Source organism: Coprinopsis cinerea (assembly GCF_000182895.1).
Source record: "Coprinopsis cinerea okayama7#130 chromosome 4 map unlocalized cont3.4, whole genome shotgun sequence".
In the NCBI taxonomy this organism is placed as follows: Eukaryota; Fungi; Basidiomycota; class Agaricomycetes; order Agaricales; family Psathyrellaceae; genus Coprinopsis; species Coprinopsis cinerea.
Window position 1 is genome coordinate 164,476 of NW_003307541.1, and position 16,101 is coordinate 180,576.

The 16,101-nt window shown below is 50.3% G+C and overlaps 8 protein-coding genes across 8 annotated transcripts; 5 read left to right on the forward strand and 3 right to left on the reverse strand.

Moving 5' to 3' along the window:
- Nucleotides 1–734: 734 nt before the first annotated feature.
- Nucleotides 735–2,459, reverse strand: CC1G_02589 (fatty acid conjugase; the record flags this gene model as incomplete). The annotated part of the gene is made up of 8 exons (XM_001840074.2): nt 2,351–2,459; nt 1,959–2,291; nt 1,627–1,902; nt 1,420–1,575; nt 1,195–1,365; nt 1,106–1,139; nt 987–1,054; nt 735–929 (listed from the first exon to the last, which is right to left on the reverse strand). Exons 1-8 carry the CDS (start codon nt 2,417–2,419, stop codon nt 735–737), a joined length of 1,302 nt encoding a protein of 433 aa, XP_001840126.1. The 5' UTR covers nt 2,420–2,459.
- Nucleotides 2,460–3,419: 960 nt separating this feature from the next.
- On the forward strand, nt 3,420–5,191 carry CC1G_02590 (delta 12 fatty acid epoxygenase; the record flags this gene model as incomplete). Its single annotated transcript, XM_001840075.2, has 10 exons — nt 3,420–3,536; nt 3,598–3,810; nt 3,864–3,915; nt 3,967–4,020; nt 4,084–4,324; nt 4,399–4,452; nt 4,511–4,672; nt 4,733–4,899; nt 4,953–4,974; nt 5,028–5,191. The coding sequence occupies exons 1-10, from the start codon at nt 3,475–3,477 to the stop codon at nt 5,189–5,191; spliced, it is 1,191 nt and encodes a 396-aa protein (XP_001840127.2). The 5' UTR covers nt 3,420–3,474.
- Nucleotides 5,192–7,862: 2,671 nt separating this feature from the next.
- On the forward strand, nt 7,863–8,924 carry CC1G_02591 (hypothetical protein; the record flags this gene model as incomplete). The annotated part of the gene is made up of 1 exon (XM_001840076.1): nt 7,863–8,924. One exon carries the CDS (start codon nt 7,863–7,865, stop codon nt 8,922–8,924), a length of 1,062 nt encoding a protein of 353 aa, XP_001840128.1.
- Nucleotides 8,925–9,342: 418 nt separating this feature from the next.
- CC1G_02592 (hypothetical protein) lies at nt 9,343–10,305 on the forward strand (the record flags this gene model as incomplete). The annotated part of the gene is made up of 4 exons (XM_001840077.2): nt 9,343–9,401; nt 9,751–9,847; nt 10,118–10,225; nt 10,270–10,305. The coding sequence occupies 4 exons, from the start codon at nt 9,343–9,345 to the stop codon at nt 10,303–10,305; spliced, it is 300 nt and encodes a 99-aa protein (XP_001840129.2).
- A 367-nt stretch (nt 10,306–10,672) lies between these two features.
- On the reverse strand, nt 10,673–11,117 carry CC1G_02593 (hypothetical protein; the record flags this gene model as incomplete). Its single annotated transcript, XM_001840078.2, has 4 exons — nt 10,673–10,717; nt 10,789–10,838; nt 10,893–10,932; nt 10,995–11,117. The coding sequence occupies 4 exons, from the start codon at nt 11,115–11,117 to the stop codon at nt 10,673–10,675; spliced, it is 258 nt and encodes an 85-aa protein (XP_001840130.2).
- A 437-nt stretch (nt 11,118–11,554) lies between these two features.
- Nucleotides 11,555–12,769, reverse strand: CC1G_02594 (carbamoylphosphate synthase large subunit; the record flags this gene model as incomplete). The annotated part of the gene is made up of 1 exon (XM_001840079.2): nt 11,555–12,769. One exon carries the CDS (start codon nt 12,767–12,769, stop codon nt 11,555–11,557), a length of 1,215 nt encoding a protein of 404 aa, XP_001840131.2.
- A 386-nt stretch (nt 12,770–13,155) lies between these two features.
- On the forward strand, nt 13,156–13,854 carry CC1G_02595 (DJ-1/PfpI family protein; the record flags this gene model as incomplete). The annotated part of the gene is made up of 1 exon (XM_001840080.1): nt 13,156–13,854. One exon carries the CDS (start codon nt 13,156–13,158, stop codon nt 13,852–13,854), a length of 699 nt encoding a protein of 232 aa, XP_001840132.1.
- A 298-nt stretch (nt 13,855–14,152) lies between these two features.
- On the forward strand, nt 14,153–15,803 carry CC1G_02596 (hypothetical protein; the record flags this gene model as incomplete). Its single annotated transcript, XM_001840081.2, has 5 exons — nt 14,153–14,181; nt 14,631–14,709; nt 14,771–15,399; nt 15,487–15,610; nt 15,735–15,803. 5 exons carry the CDS (start codon nt 14,153–14,155, stop codon nt 15,801–15,803), a joined length of 930 nt encoding a protein of 309 aa, XP_001840133.2.
- Between the last annotated feature and the right edge of the window lie 298 nt (nt 15,804–16,101).

The following is a 16,101-nucleotide window of genomic DNA, read 5'->3' on the forward strand; positions in this document are numbered from 1 at the left end:
GTACTAAGCTGAAACGAATGAAACGCGTTTTCCGTGGCCCGTGATACATACCTATCTGCAAACAACGGAGCGCATCGAGAAAACTCTCAAACATGTCAGTTCACCGGATGTCCAGTTTTCTCTATCTTTCAGATACGATCTCTCCAACCCTGATTACCACGTCGTGACGCCCACAACAACGCTGTTGTGAGAAGTACGGGGTTAACCCTGTACTGCTGGTGGGTCCAGATTTGGAAGCGGTTGGCCGCTCGTCCTTTCAGAGTGAAGTCATCGAAGCGGCGAAATTGCTCCCTTTGACGCCCCCAATTCACTATCCGGTGTAACCTAGGCGGAATAGAGGACCCAGCGATCCACATGCTCGAGACGGAGACGAAATTTCAGCGAAAAAAAAAAAAAAAAGAAAAAAAAAGAAGAGCGACGGCTGTGTTGGAATTCGGAAATATCATGACCAACGGGACGTCAAGGCGGAAGATTGGAATTTATGTCAGTATTCAATGGACGCGGCACTTCCACGAGCTCAAAGGACCTTCAGGAACTAGTTTGCTGCTGTCGCAGATTGAAGCGTCATGGTAACTAAGGAGGGAGCTGCATAGAGCTAAGAGATGGGTATGTATTATCCGATCCATTGCCGACGTGCATATGTTCCGCTATAGCTATCCTATCAATAAGAACAAACCTAGATTAAACGGTGTCGATACGATAATGAAAATTGGCCCGCTGTAGCAGACAACAAGCTACATGTGCAATGGGTTCCATTCAACCTTCTCCGAGTTCTCTTCCTTGCCTGTTTCTTTACCCTTCCCGTCGGAATCCTTCTGTGCCAGAACACGGATGGCCACCCCGTCTCTGTTCTTGTAGAAAACGACGTCGCCATCGTCCTCGATAAAGCAGCACTGCGTGAATGTACGATAGAGAGCCCGGAAAGTGTTCTGATAAAGGCAATCTATGAATATCGCTGTTCTCGCGTCACTGGAGAAAGGGCCTACCGTAGAATCAAAGTTGTAATCATCCTTCAGCACTTTCTTGATGGCTTCAGTGACTTGTGGCTGATTATCTGAGCCAGACGTCAGTCTTACACTGGGACACCGAAAACACCGACACTTACAGAACGGGATTGTTGAAAACAGGTGATGCGCGACCTTGCCAGGGGTCTCAGCAACCGTGTAGAATTGAACAAAGAAAGATGCGACTTACATGGTCATGAGAGACGTTGTGGAGGAAGAATCGACCGAACCATCCCAAGAGAGGGCGGTCCACGGTGGAAATTGCCCCACGGAGGAATGTCCACTCGTTCTTTCTGTAGTGCGGGATAGTTGGGTCTGAGTGATGGAGGTAGGTGAGCATCACGATCCAATGATTAGCGAGCTAAGAAGTGATGTTAGCATAGTCCTTAGTGGAGAAGGTTGTGGATTGACGCACCAAGTAAGGGACGAGATAAAGCTTCACGAAGTAGCCGGAGCCGACGGTATTGCCCCATCGCCAGAGTAGAAGCGACATGAATCCAAGTCCGAGGTTCGAGGCGATAATGCCATTGCGCTCATGTGGCTTGAACAGGGGCGACGACGGTTGGAAGTGCTATGAAACGACTATCAGTTACGTCCAAAGCTGAAAGATGGAGACACCTACGTTAGTTCCAGGAGGATATTTTGGGTTTCCCATGATGTTCGTGAGAAGATAGTATTGCCAACCGAGAAGTTGCATGAAGAGCATACGACAAAGAGTATAGATGGGGGTCTCTTCAAAGACTTCATGGTAGTCGGAGACAAGCGCTATCTTCTCTGCCGGCAAACGGTAGTCGGAACGAGTTCGAGGGACGTAGTTCTCGTCCCTTTCGATGGACATGGTCGCCTTGTGGTGAGCATGATGCGTTGACCTCCAGGCATAATAGGGCACTAGGATAAACTGAAGTAAAAATTAGTTTTTCACTGTAGTAAATAGAGTCGAGAAAAGAAACTAACAGTGTGGAGGGAAAATCCAACCAGGTGATTCACCCAGCCCTGAGGCGAAAGTGTGCCGTGTCCGGCTTCATGGGCCAAGCACCACCACCCCGCCAGAATCACTCCCTGAAGATACCAGTACAGGCCCCAGAGAGTCCAGTTGAGAGCCCACGCCGAGAGTGGTGAGATCTGGAAGTGGTGTATACAGTGCTGAACCAAAGGCTCGATTCTCCATCCCAGTTTATAGACAGCCACAGCACATAGGACGTCGCGAGTGACGTAGGCCAGCCCTTTAGCGGTACTTTTCCTATAAAGGTGCTTGGGAACCACAGAATGCAGCTCGGAGAGCGTTACCTTGACGCGAGGGTTAGCGCTTGGACAGGGACTACGTCCTTAATCCTACTGGCACTCACGTCGGAGGGTCTGAAAGGCGTGTTCTTGCGCTTGATATATTCGGGTCCGTCGCGGAATAGAGAGTACATCGTTGGGAGACACTCGTCCAGGTGGAAGTGCGACTTTCTGGGCGGTGAAGGAGGCTGCTTTCCGTCAGGCTGTGTCAGAACCACTTATATACATGGTGTCCATGACCTTCTAGATCCAGCGTACCAAATGGTAGTCAACAAGTGGCCAATGATCTGGACGTTTAGTGACAAATACGAAATTCTATGAGGACGAAGATCTCAGCATGTGCTCCGAATGCAATCATAGCCTTCTGGACGAGGTCATGGTACCCGATTCATGCTCGAAAGGCTTCGAAGAGTACCAAGCACCGAGTAATGCTTCGTGAGAGGGAGAAAGGGTCCGGAGTAACCTTTTCGGGAATTCAGACTTCCTGCCCCGTCAGCCGATGGGGTCGCGATATAACGATCCAGATTCAAGTTCCTTTCCTCGATATTTCCAGTGCGAAATGTCAATTTTTGTCACAAAGACTTTACAGCCCATCTCAATCAATTTTGAACACCCATCTTGACATGATCAGCACGGTCGTCCAAGCCACCTCGGTCCCACCCTCCACTCTGTGGCAAATGAACATCAACTGTTGATTATCTGCCGTGGACTGCGGCTATGTTTTCGGAAAACGACTTTCGGTTACTTGATCTGTATCAAGTCTGCAAAAACAAAGATGCTTGCAAAATTTACTAGGGGCAACCAGAAGATTAATCGGGGTCACGGGAATACTAGTCGCACGTACATCATAAGAATCTATATCGTTTTCCCTAATCTACTCCGTAACGCAGCGCGGACGAACTTCTTGTTCAGGTTTACTTCGCCACATCAAGACGCCGTTTCTAAGTATGCCTTCTTCCCTCTCCACCAAGAAGCATTTGATTTCCCAGAATTAGCGCCAAGGTAGGTTCCGTTCAGAGGTTTCGGGTAGCTCCATTCAGTATTGACTGATTCACACAAACTTTCGAATCGACCTTCGACATAAATACAACCCGGGACGCAGTCCAATGAACATCCTACCTTTTACCTGGCTATTGCCACTGGCCATAAGGACTACCCTTGCTTCTCGTCAACTTTACGGAACGTAGCAATGGGCTCACCAAACGACCGATACGTCGAGGACGACCTTCCCGTTTTTCGGCCAATGCCATGGTGAGGCCATTCAGCGTAGCGTCTCTTCCACTTGCAGCTTCGCTCACACAGCTAACTTTAGGTCATTGAAAGAGATACGCGCTGCCATTCCTCCCGAAATGTTCGTGAGAAGCTTGGGGAAGGGACTCTTGTATCTCCTCCGTGACATTCTTCTCGCTGCGGTTGCGTGGTCACTGGCTTTGAGGATCGACCCGTTCTTTCAGCAAGCCACAATCAGGGCTATCATTACCCCTGTCGGTGCAGAATGTCTTCGCTGGATTGCATGGGGTGTCTAGTACGTCAATCCGCCTTACTTTATAGTCGTTTTAGCAATTGACATCTGAATAGCTGGTGGTTCCAAGGACTCATCTTCACCGGGCTTTGGGTTATTGGCCACGAGGTACGGTAAAGTCGGATATTTTGTCTACGATATTGCTCACTTTGCGCACAGTGTGGTCACGGCGCGTTCTCTGATTACAAGATCGTCAATGATGTTCTCGGTTTCGTGGGTTGATTCTCCAAGTTCCCGCTGATCCACCGCTAATTGCCTTTCCCAAATGGTCTGAAGATCATTCACAGCTTCTTATGGACTCCTTATTTCTCTTGGAAAATCTCGCACCACCGCCACCATTCAAACCATGCTTCAATGGAACGCGATGAAGTCTACGTGCCGAAAACCCGCGAGGACCTTGGAATTCCCGATAGGCCAAACGACGAAATCGACTGGGACGAAATATTCGGCGACACCCCAATTTATACTCTATTCCTTTTGATCCGCCAGCAGGTTCTCGCATTCCCAGCGTACCTTCGTAAGTTTATGTCTAAATGACTTTCCCTGCCCTCGTTCCTGTCGAACCACTCATCCTAACCAAATTCACCCTAGTCTACAACGTCTCTGGCCAAAAGAACTATCCAAAGTGGACCAATCATTTCGATCGTAAGTTTCTATTCACTTCTTTGAAGCAAGGACGTCACTTATGGCGTCGCAAATGCAGCCAATTCAATTCTCTTCACGAAGGAGCAAAGAACCGCGGTTATTCTATCCAACATTGGTATTGCTGCGATGGTTTGGGGCGTCACCTACGCCACCTCGCTCTTTGGAGCTGCCCAAGTGACCAAGTTCTACGGAATTCCTTGGTTGTGCGTGACCCACTGGTGTAAGTTCTGCGCGGGCCGTTTCACATTGTACTCTCTAACTCGGTTTCTCACCTCGCCAGTCATTATGATCACTTATCTCCACCATACTGATCCCGTTCTTCCTCACTATCGTGGAAAGGAATGGAATTTCCAACGCGGGGCTGCTGCCACTGTGGATAGGAACTTTCTGGGATGGCAGGGCCGCTTTTTCCTTCATGATGTGGCTCACTTCCATGTCATCCACCATGTGCGTTGCGTACCCTTTTTTGTCATGCGCCATGCTGACCCCCTCGACTTTAGTTCTTCCCAAAGATGCCTTTCTGTACGTTTCTTTGTGTTCGCTTCTATATTTACTCTGACATTTCTCCCTTTCAGACCACGGCCCGCAAGCCACTCAGCACCTGAAGGCCTTCATTGGAGATCATTATGTCTACTCCGATATCCCCGTGTTCAAGGCTCTCTGGGACAACTATAATAACTGCCAGTTTGTCGAGAATGAGGGTGAGCATTTTGATTTTTTGCTCGGGGTCGTACTCTGACGAGAATTTTCCGTCCGAGAAGGCGACGTGCTGTTTTATCGCGACAAGAAGGGCAGGGCTCGCAGGCGTCCAGCTGACCAGTACAGGGTAAAGTCTACTTGACGTTGTTATCGGAGGACATCAAATTGGTTTTATTTATGGGAGGGAGCCATGGTCGCAATCTCAATGCATCTACTTTGAACATTTAATATCTATTATACCTACTTTATGCTCATGTATTGGTTTATCTCCTATAAAGCCTTCTCCCTTGCTAAAACCCATTCTCGTCGCAGAGTGATATCCTCCGAGACTTCGCGGCGAAGGATTGACATGGCGAAGAGTTGAAGACGTAGAACTTCGAGCTTGAGCGGGGGCTGAAGTGGGGCATACAAGTTCACGGTTGACGTTCCGGTGGTTCCCTCCAAGGAGATAGACAGCGAAACCATGTTCTAGCCAGGTTGTTTCCACAAGCAACTGGCGATATCAACCCAGCTGGACGACCCCAGAAGTTGTCCCTTGGCCCATAGAACACGCTAACAATCTCCTAGGAGTGTTGATCATGTCCTGTAAGCGCGATCCTAATACTTCAAGTCGTAAAGATCGCTTAAACATGCTGTTCTAGGTGATGATACGCAATTAGCGCCTGTGCAATTATAATTGAATCCCGTTTCTGGCGAGTTCTGGGACAATTCCATCATGTATGATGGCCCTTGAAGAGTGATTTAGGCGAGACATCGGACAGCTCAACATAGAACTATCACAATTTATCAGGCACCTGCAACGTCGTCGGAGGATTATTTCATTCGCCGTGAGAGTCGTAAAACCCTGGTCAAGTTCTTCTGTTTCTCAATCGTCTGCAGTCGATATCGTTGGCATCACGAGGCTGAAATCGACGATGGACACCCTTGGGATATGGCCAGCCAAGGTATCAGATGCGACGAAGACCAGGCTAGTCATCCCAATTGGCTTGGACTGGAAAGGCGATGTCCTAAAGCATCGATGTTGAACGAGAGACAATGGTCCGACTGCTCGTCGCATTAGGCTCCAGAGAGCAGTGTATCTCCGCCGGAGAGGCTAACATGTAAAGAAGGCGGGAGAACGAGGATATCTCGGGCAATAACTAGTTGTCGTCCATGGAGAGGAAGTGGTGTGAGCTTTCGTCTTCTTCCTGGAGCTCGAAGCACGGGCTTGGTGGTATGGCACCGCGAGCGGCGCCTCCTGTGGGCAGTACTACACGCTTCTGCCCATGCCTTCTGCTGCACGCAGGCAACCAAAGCTGGTTTTTCGAGAGGGAGAACAAATCGAAGGGGGTGCGGAAGCAAGCTTGTTGTGCGGCTCAGCGCTGCGGATGCTGACACCAGCAGTAGCTAGAGCGGCCAGACCCAAAAACTATAACCAACACCTCATCGTGACGTGTTTTGTTTCGTAGTTGTGCAGTCATACTTGGGTGCGGTTGGCTTCTGGCCGTAAATCACGAACGGGGATCGCCCTTGTGTATTCCTTTAATCTCTGTCAAATGAAGGCCGTGGAATGGAGTAAACATCGCAACTGACCTGAAAGGAAAGCCTCGGGATGTCTGGTGACCCGACCAGATACGTCTGGCCAATGGCGAGCTCACCGCAGGGGCTTCTCCCAACGGCGCCGCTGCAATGTGATCCGACATCTTCGTTCATCTCAGCCATGTACCGTGGGTCAGACTCCGGGAAGAAGGCACTCTAGACCTCATCCAGCATCCCTGAAGAGGCCCTTGGGCGACGTCGAAGCGACAGAAGACGCAGTCAATTTGCAAACACCAAATCGTAGGCTCGGTGCTAACCCGGCGAGGGGCTCTTGCAGGTTGTTGCGGATGCAGAACACCTCATCCTTGAGTTAAAAATGCTGGGAGTATCAGACGAGACTAGCCTCGAGGTAGCAAAAACCGAGATTGCTCCCCCGAAGTGGAGATGAGTCATTTTCAATGGCCTCGTGTTTGACGAGGTCTATGTGACTATGTCGACGATCTCAGGTGAGGTGTGCGATAATAATCCAAGAATCAGGACGTACCAGCCATCCCTTGACAAAGTAACCTGGCGATGAAAGTCAAAGCATTACTGACAGTCGTTAGACAATGCTACGCAGCGCAGATTTGGCCATGTTTGACGCGAGCGCTTAGAACAGGGGATGGCTTCCCGTTATGGAAGGTCGGCAAACTCCGAGCCATTGTTCTCGCTTGTTATTGGTCCCGCATTGTCTGGCATCAAATTGGCAGTTTGTATGTTTGCGTTTTGCTGCAACAATGGGGCCCTCACAATGGGCGGTCAAGCTACATTGTCTCCTCGTGAAGGGTTTTCTATTGAAGTGGTTAGTTATAAAGGATGCGTCGGTGTCTCCAGTTTCTTCACCAAGTTCGGGTTGAATCCTGACTACCAAAGCCTCTCTGCCACTTGATTCGTTCTAACCTTCTAACGACAATCTCTATCCTCCTTTCTTAAAGTCCATTCAGTACTGCAAACTCTTTACGAATCTCTGACATTTCTTGACGTGAGTTTTGTGTCTTATTCTATTCTATCTTCACAAGATACTAATCGCCCCTCGCTTCCAGGACTTGTCTACTACGAATATTTCCTCTAGACGCTAGCCCATTTCTTAAACCTTCGCCGGTCGATAAACGCCCCTTTCCCACTTCGACTTCAATACTTTGACTATCAACATTATGTCCTTCAGCATCTCTGCAAGCATCTCCCAGGCCATCAACTTCATTACAGGCCCTTTGGCTTTGGTCAGCAACCCTGCTACCGTCAACGCTCTTCAAACCATTCTTCGTTCCACACTCAGTGCATCTGCACTTACTGCCCCTAACAAGAGGCTTTTCTTGACGTTCACTGTCGCAACTCCCCCTCGTCCCGTGCTCGCCGCATGCGTCGCCCTCGGAATTCAATGGGCGGAATGGGCGGAAATTCTCGGTAACGCCGAGTTCGACTTGATCATCGACGCGCGCTCTGTTGTCGTTCAGTACGCCGGCGCTGAAGACAAACCTATTGTCCTATGGACTGCCCCTCAACCTACCTTCGCCAGACAGTCCCTCCTTTCTCGCCTCTCCGTCCCACAGGTTCCCATCAGTAAACTCAGCCAGCAATCGACTATGACAGGGCGTCCTTCGGTCCAACCACCCCGAGTCATCATTCCTCCTTCTCCTCCCCGTACCTTGGCGCAGCAGCTTCTCGAATCCGACAGCGAGGAGGAGACCGACGAACTATTTGCCATGATCTCCACTTCCGCCATCATCTCACCCACTCCCACTAGGGAGAAGTTCAGCTTCTCTCAACCACACATCAGGCTTCCATACGCTTCGTTCTCCCCTATCTCTTCGCCCGAGCCCTCCTCCCCTGACAGTTCCCGACCCAGCTCCCGTTCTTCCACATTCTCAACCTTCTCCATCTCCGACGACGAGAGCTTGAGCTCGGCCACCTCTGTCAGCTCGGGTTGCCAAAGCGAACGCTTCGCTCCTCGGGCCACTGCATCCCGTGAGCCTCGAGTCTTTGTCGACACTACCAAGAAGAACGTCACCAAATACCTATACCAGGGCGGTGTCAGCAACACGCTCGGCGGAGGTGTTATGTTGGGTCGTCCTTCCGCTGCTCCCTCTAAGCCTGCCAAGGCACCATCGCCACCTTCGGTACCCAAATACCGAGCCCCTATCGGCGGTGGCAAGAAAACCGGTGCTAATGCACCTTCGTGGAGGCGGACAGCGAACCCAACCGGAGCTCGCGCTTAAATCGGTCCTAACCCTCAAAAGCCTCATCTCCGACGACGACGATGCTAACGATTTTGACCTTGAAAGTCTAATGTGATCTGCATGAAACGAACCTCGATCTAACGCGCCTCGAACCTTTTCGAACAATGGACTCCGTTTTTCTTCCATGACTCATGTATCAGTAACGTTATTTTCGCCTTTTCGCCACCGCTTACTGCTCTCAGTTGTATCTCTAACTTCGCTTTCAAAAAGTCTAACGCCCTTGTACAGCTTATTATTATAGCTTCTGTAGCATTATCCATCGCTCTGCCTCTTGCTTTTTTCGCTTTCGTGTCCAGGGGCTGTTATTTTCCTCTAAATTTGGCCCGCTTACTATCCTGTCGTCGCTATTCTGCCACTCTAATCTGGATCTGGTGTCCTGCTCTTCCGAATAATCGTCATGACTTCACTTAAACATCCGCTGACTCCGTTAACTCTTTTGCCCCTCGGACTGGCATGGTAAGTGGAAATCTTTCTCCTTTGTCCATTCTCGGAGTACATAGTTCGATTTGATCTGTAAAAAAGATTTTATATCCTCGGTTGAAATGCCAATCAGGCTTTAGAAAAACTCCACTTGTGACTTGGTGTATGACTGTGGCAGTGGTCGGACTTTCCCGCTCAAGCAGCCGGCGCCTAATTCCGCAGCGCTTCTTAAGCCCGTGAGGGTTGGTACTTCCAGTTGTAAACTCACGATTGGCCTACTCCGATCCGACATTCGAAACCGCAGCACAACCTCTGCTTCCCTTACAATATGGGCTCGGTAGTTCTCTTCGGTACATTCTAACCGTGGATCATATTTTGTGCACAGCGATCCCACCTCTAACACCAGCAACCGTGATGAGGGTGCCAGCTGCTTGAGGTTTCCAACTCGCCAAGAAGTCTGGCGCTTCTCTGTGCATGCGGTGGTGCGCTGAGAGCTCGATTAAGGATGACACAAGAACTATATAAAGCGAATGTATTGGACACATTGTCGCAAATTGGTTCCCAAGATATCTTATCGAGCGCCTAGTCGATCGTCGTACTCCGTTCTCAAATAATCGTGCGTCGCTTGCTCTTTTCTCTTTAAATTCCATCCAAATTTAATTCCACGACGCATGCCTCATTCAAAAAGCACGATGAAGTTTGCACCCATCCTTCTCGTCCTAACCCTTGGCGCATCGACCACCTTCGCTCAGCAACAGCGTCGCATGGATCACGAAGAGCTCGAACTCAGAGCTAACCATCATCGTTCTCTCGCGGCAGAATATGAATCCCTCCTCGAGTTTCGAAGCATGGAATGTGGCGTAAGGCCACTTAGCAGATGCTCAGGCTGCCACCGCCATTGTAGGAAGGGCAACAAGGGACCATGGAGTACGAAGTGTAAATGGAGAAGTGGAACACCCGACAGTTGCAAAAAGAACTGCCAGTGCTACAACAATTATTAGGAATGTAATAGTGCCTTTACCGCTTCGGCCTACCGACATTAGCCCAAGGCTGGTCCTTGGAAATAACATGTACCGTTTTGGGCGACTTCTCTGAATCGACTGGTGATGTCACGACGAGATGTGCCGTTTCTTCCGTTTCAGTTCCGAAGTCCGTTGGCATTAGGTAGGAGATAGGACGGATGGGTGACATGTGTCAGCTACATTTCCAAGTTAGGGGAGTCTCTGAATTCGACATCGTTCCAGGGGAGGGGGTAGTACTACTAGGCAAGATGAAGCAATAGGTGGGGGGATCTCGTTGGTGGTTTTCTATGATTTCGTTAGCTGAGCGTATTGCGCAGGTGTGTAGGTTTTCTACCCAGAGGAAAGCGAGTTAAGTACTGTTCCACTGAAGGATAGGGAGAAGCTATGGACGATTGAGATACCTGGGAGAACGCGTGCATCTGGGCTATCTGATCCTTCAACAACTCGTTAACTAAAGATCCGTTAGACAAATGTCATGGACAGCGTATTCGAGTATTAGACTCACTCATTCTATGTCGCGCCAATGTCGTCTTTCCAACGAATGCCTGTCGAATTGTTCCGTTCATTTGGGGTTGATTTACTAAGCGTGAAAACGACTGGGACATACCTCGCTGACGATTAAGACCGCGTAGTTCTCACCACATCCACTAGACTGGTCTTCGATTTCGAGGTGGGTTACTGGGATTGCTGCTTTAATGGCCTGTTCAAGCGCTGCGAGATCTATGGCCATGGTCGAAACGAAAGCCTGAAATGCTGAATTCGTCAGAACAGACCTGTAACTTGATCTGATAAGATAACATTCCGGCAAGCATCCCGACGGGCCGCCGGCTCCCGGACATCAGTACAGCCACCGAGCATGGCGACACGAATTGCATATTTATGTCTTAGGCCATAGAGCCTCATAACTCGTCAATGAAGTTTCATTGAACATTCAATAGAACCTTGCAGGTTGAAAGGTACGCGCATTGACGATGAACTTGCTGGTCGGGAAACTCATTCAAAACGCCTTTGGTAGTGCTAAACTGTGGGATCCGGATTTCCGGAAGACACAGTAAACCAACATGGATGTATCATTGTGTCCATGCCAAAGTGAATATAGGTTAGTAATACTAGAAAATACGACAGAAACCGAAGAAAGCAAAACCGTCCACGGAAAATGTCTACAGCCTACGACGCGCCAGGCTCTGGCTCCTCTGTGAACAACTCTCGTACCCGTCGAAGGTGGTCGCCTTTGGGCTCCCATACGAGATCATACTGGAACATGGTGGGTAATTTCAGTCCCTTCTCGCGACAAATCTCGTAGTAACTGGTCAGTAGGAACGGCTGCATGAGAGATGGCAGCAGGTCTCTCCATGACCATATCACGTCTCTGCTGGCAACCAGACGCTTCATATGGCCAGCATACTCCCCAACGATGGCCCACGTTTTCTGATCTGACGGAAAGGGCTTCCACATCAGCATCCCGGGTGCGACCTTGCGCTTGGCACGAGGAGGTGGTGCGACGTGGTCGGGGAGATTGTCGGAAGCTGGTTCATCAACGGGGCACCGACAGGTCAAAGCCAACGCCAGCTTCGCTGTCCCCGAGTAGAGGTGAATCCCTGATGTCGCGCGGGGATTGCACTCGATTGCCACCAGGCTTCCATCATCGAGTTCGATCAGATCCAGTGCAATCTGTCCTGATACCCCAGGAAGCCCAGCCGCCAATTTGCCCATGTAGTCTCGAATGCTCTCCTTCTCTATCGACTCGAAGTACACACAGGATGATCCTAACACTGGGTAAGTTTGTTGGACTACCAGGGCGAATCTCGAAAGCTTACCGTCAATTGTATCCTTAACAGGATAAGCAGCTAACGCCGCGACTCTCCCGTCCTGAAGCACGGAGTATGTACAGTACCGTTGTCCCTTGGTCCACTCTTGGGCGATGTAGTGGGTTTCTTCGCTCACATCAATCTCCTCCCGTCCTGGCAGCGGCTTACCCGGCTTCAGATGGAAGACATTCGATGCAGCCCGTCCATACACCGGTTTCAACGCCCACTCTTTGTCCTGGTCCAAATCCTGGATGCATTCGTACGTTCGGCAAAGCCTCGAGGTCGGGACACGAAGTCCGAGCTTCGAAAGGAACCGGGAGAACTGCCATTTGTTGTGCAGGGTCACGAGTGTTCGAAAGTCGGGTGCGAGGAGCTTTCTTCGAAGCTCCTCATTCGTCTGCGCTGCTTCGGCAAGGAAGAATATCTCCTCGTGCATGGGGATAACCAGGTCGATGTCGGAGGCGTGGATGGCGTTCATGATCTCGGTAATGAAGCCTTCGGGATCCTCTCGAGGCGCTGGAACCTGGTATGATGCTGAGACTACCTTCGAGAACTTGCACACATGATAGTACATCGGGTCTGCCGTCCAGGTGAGTAGACCTATCCTCCAAAACCTTTGACGCGGTCCTGACCTGCTACGAATACGCGATGTCTCGCACGTCTCAGCTGCCTCGCCAAGTCTATCGTTACTGGGAACCGCCCATTGCTCAGCAACACGTTCAGCTTTCGCTCTGCGGTATGATCGTTTCGCCGTGACATAGTTGTCGAGGTGGAGAGGAAGATATTCTGGCCATGACGGTGTATTCTTTGGATGGGTTGGTGAATTCTATCCTCAGGTCGAGGCTGATGTCATTCTGCGCACGGCGTTACTAGTGGGGCCGCGTCTACCCAATCTCGGCAAACACCGCCAAGGTTATCTGATAGATAAACTACACACGAAACCCTCTCTCCCAACCTCCAATGGCGCCCTTTCAAGAAACCCCGGAGGGTGCTGCGCCTATCGACTCCGTACCATTGAGGTTCGGTGTGGTCCTATACCCAGGATTTCAGGCTTTGGACGCCTTTGGGCCCCTGGACGCTCTCAATGCCCTCTCCCTCCATTACCCAACGAAGCTCTACATCATCGCCGATACCCTCCAACCGGTCTCCACCAAGACCCCACAGAACTTCGAGTTTCCTGCATCTTCATTCGCACAGTCCATTGTACCGACCCATACCTTCGAAAACGTGCCCGAAATAGATGTTCTCATCGTCCCAGGGGGAATGGGAAACCGTCCGCCAGCGACCATGGATAGCGTCATCAATTACATCCGCCAAGTCTACCCTCGCCTGCAGCATCTTATCACCGTCTGCACTGGGTCGTGGCTGGTAGCCCAAGCTGGGATTTTGGATGGGAGGAAAGCGACAACCAACAAGGCTTCGTTCAAGAGGATAGCTGGGTTGTGTCCATCGGTCGAGTGGGTTGGCCGGGCTCGATGGGTAGTTGACGGAAATATCTGGACTTCGTCGGGGGTTACCGCGGGACTGGACGTTATCTTCGCATTCATCGAGAAGGTTTATGGAGAGCCCGTCGCCAAACTTCTTGCGAACTGGCTGGAGTACGAGCGACACACTGATTCTACGTGGGACCCATTCGCCGAGTTGTATGAAACCCAGTAATGTGTACACTTATCAAATTCTCAAATTGGCACACCGCGTGGCTTCGTGTAGAAGTTCATGCGAAGTTCATACAACAACGTTCGTATGCTTTTTGGCTCAGACTTGGTTGCCTATCTCACGTTCCGTCGAACAATCAAGGTACTTTCGCGCGTCGAAATCTTTGTAAAATGCTCCTCGTCGGACATAAGCAACCTTCTCATGGATTTACCTAACAGTGGTTCAAGAGCCTAAAGACACCGTCTGGCCCAAGGTTGTAAGATTTCTATATTGCTCTCGTCACATCGGCCATCCTTTCAACATGTCAGCGGTCTTCCGAAACATGGGGAGGTGAACATCGCTGCAACCGACTGGCTTCTAGGGAGTTGTATTGCGAAAAAGTGTCTTGGCCGCGCTCATTCGCCTCAGGGACCCAGCTTATTCGTCCTGGTCTCGTGGACTGGACCCTGAAAGCATGTCCAGTTAGGCCCCCAGATTAGCCTTGCTGAATCAATACTCAGGGGCGTGTTGCTGGTGCCGTAACTTTACAGGGTGTTGGCCCATCATCGTGCTGGGCCCTGCTCAACCTATTCTCCAACCTTCTCATCTTTTCGCCGTCCAAGCTGCGAAGTAGCGCGTCGTTTCTAGCCTGGTGACAGGTCTCAATGGACCCATTTCGTGATGGCTTCTGTGACCCTTTTAGCGTGACAACCTGGATCGAGTGACTTTTATAGCACGCTCCTCAAGGTAGAGCAAAAATTTTTAGGGATCTCGTCCAGGTCGCTCACACAAGGATACAGATTTGGTATCTTCGTTACGCAAGTTGCCCAAGTGCTGGAAAGGATGCCTTGCATCGTGTTCTTGTCCGATGCCGGAGAGGTGAGATCGCACAGCACCCTGCCATCTTCGCTCGCTCTAACACGCCCCAGGAACAAAATAGCCTAAGGGTCTTGCGCGTTATTTAAACAGGCGACCGCGATGTGTCCATCCCCACTCATTTCATCCCATGGAGTTCGCGGTCCCTTTCTCTCTGCCACTTATCGCGTTGAGGACGCTTGAAGGTCAAGTCTACCAAGCCGATTCCACTCTCCTCTTACAGCATTCGGGACTCTTTCGCACTGTTTTATCTCTTCCACAACCCATTCATGGACCTGATAAATACATCGACACCTGGGAGAAAGCCTCCACAGTCCGTCGCATCCTTTCGATGATGCACAAGAAACCCGTCAAGCCCTGGAAGTCATTCCACGATTTCTCGTCAGTTCTCGAACTCGCCGAGAAGTGGGACTGCCCCTCCATCCTCAACCAACTCCGTCAAAGCCTGTCAGAATTCATCAGCGACTACCCACTTCAGACCTTTTCCATCGCCCGCTCCCTGGGCTGGGATAACGAAGCTCGACATGCCTCATCAGCATCACTGGCGCTTGATTTCAAAAACTCGATCAATGCGGGGGTGTTGGCCTCGATGTATACGGCGGATGTCACAGCTTTGCATAGTCTCCGGATAAAACGATGTGTTATCTTCAAGCAACTACTGGACAGTCCTCATCGGTTCCCGTCTGGAAATGGGTACGTACTCGATCTCGGTATACTGGAAGTGGCGTTGGCACGCGCCTTGCTTCACGGGAGAAGGCTGATTGGATCTTTGTGACATAGGTCGATGTTCTATTGCGATCCCTGCGATAGGTTCTACCCTCAAGACGGGCTGTGGGCGGAGTTCAAGCGGGTGTTGGTGGACGAGTTGAAGAAGAATCCGTGTGGAACGACCGTGCTTTCCTTGGTGAGAGGAGAGGTGGAGTGGCTGGACGCGAAGGCTTGTTGGGACGCCATCTGTCCATCAAAAACGTGCAGCGCACGACGGTTTGACAAGCTGATTACATTGCAGCTGATAAAGGGGTGTTTAGATTCTCTTCCAAAACATATCGACTGATCATGTCCTCGGGATTAGTTTGGAGTTCGGGATTGGGCTATGATATCCATCATATACATTTGCTTAGAGGTCTTGTAACTTAGGGACACTGTAGATAGAGGTTCCCTCGACAACGGAATTTAATATTGGCTAATTCCCTTACCCGCCTGGCAATGAATGCTTGTATCTTTTCTTACGCTTGCCACGTCGAGGTGAAAGTTAATCGGATGTCCGGTCTCAGCAGGGATAAAGAAATCAAACTTGGGATACTGCAGAAAAGAGAAGCGGTCCAGATCGAACAAACTCGCATGGGTGTCGATATGCTGGTAACAGTTTCCTCCACAGAAGAATAATGAAATTAC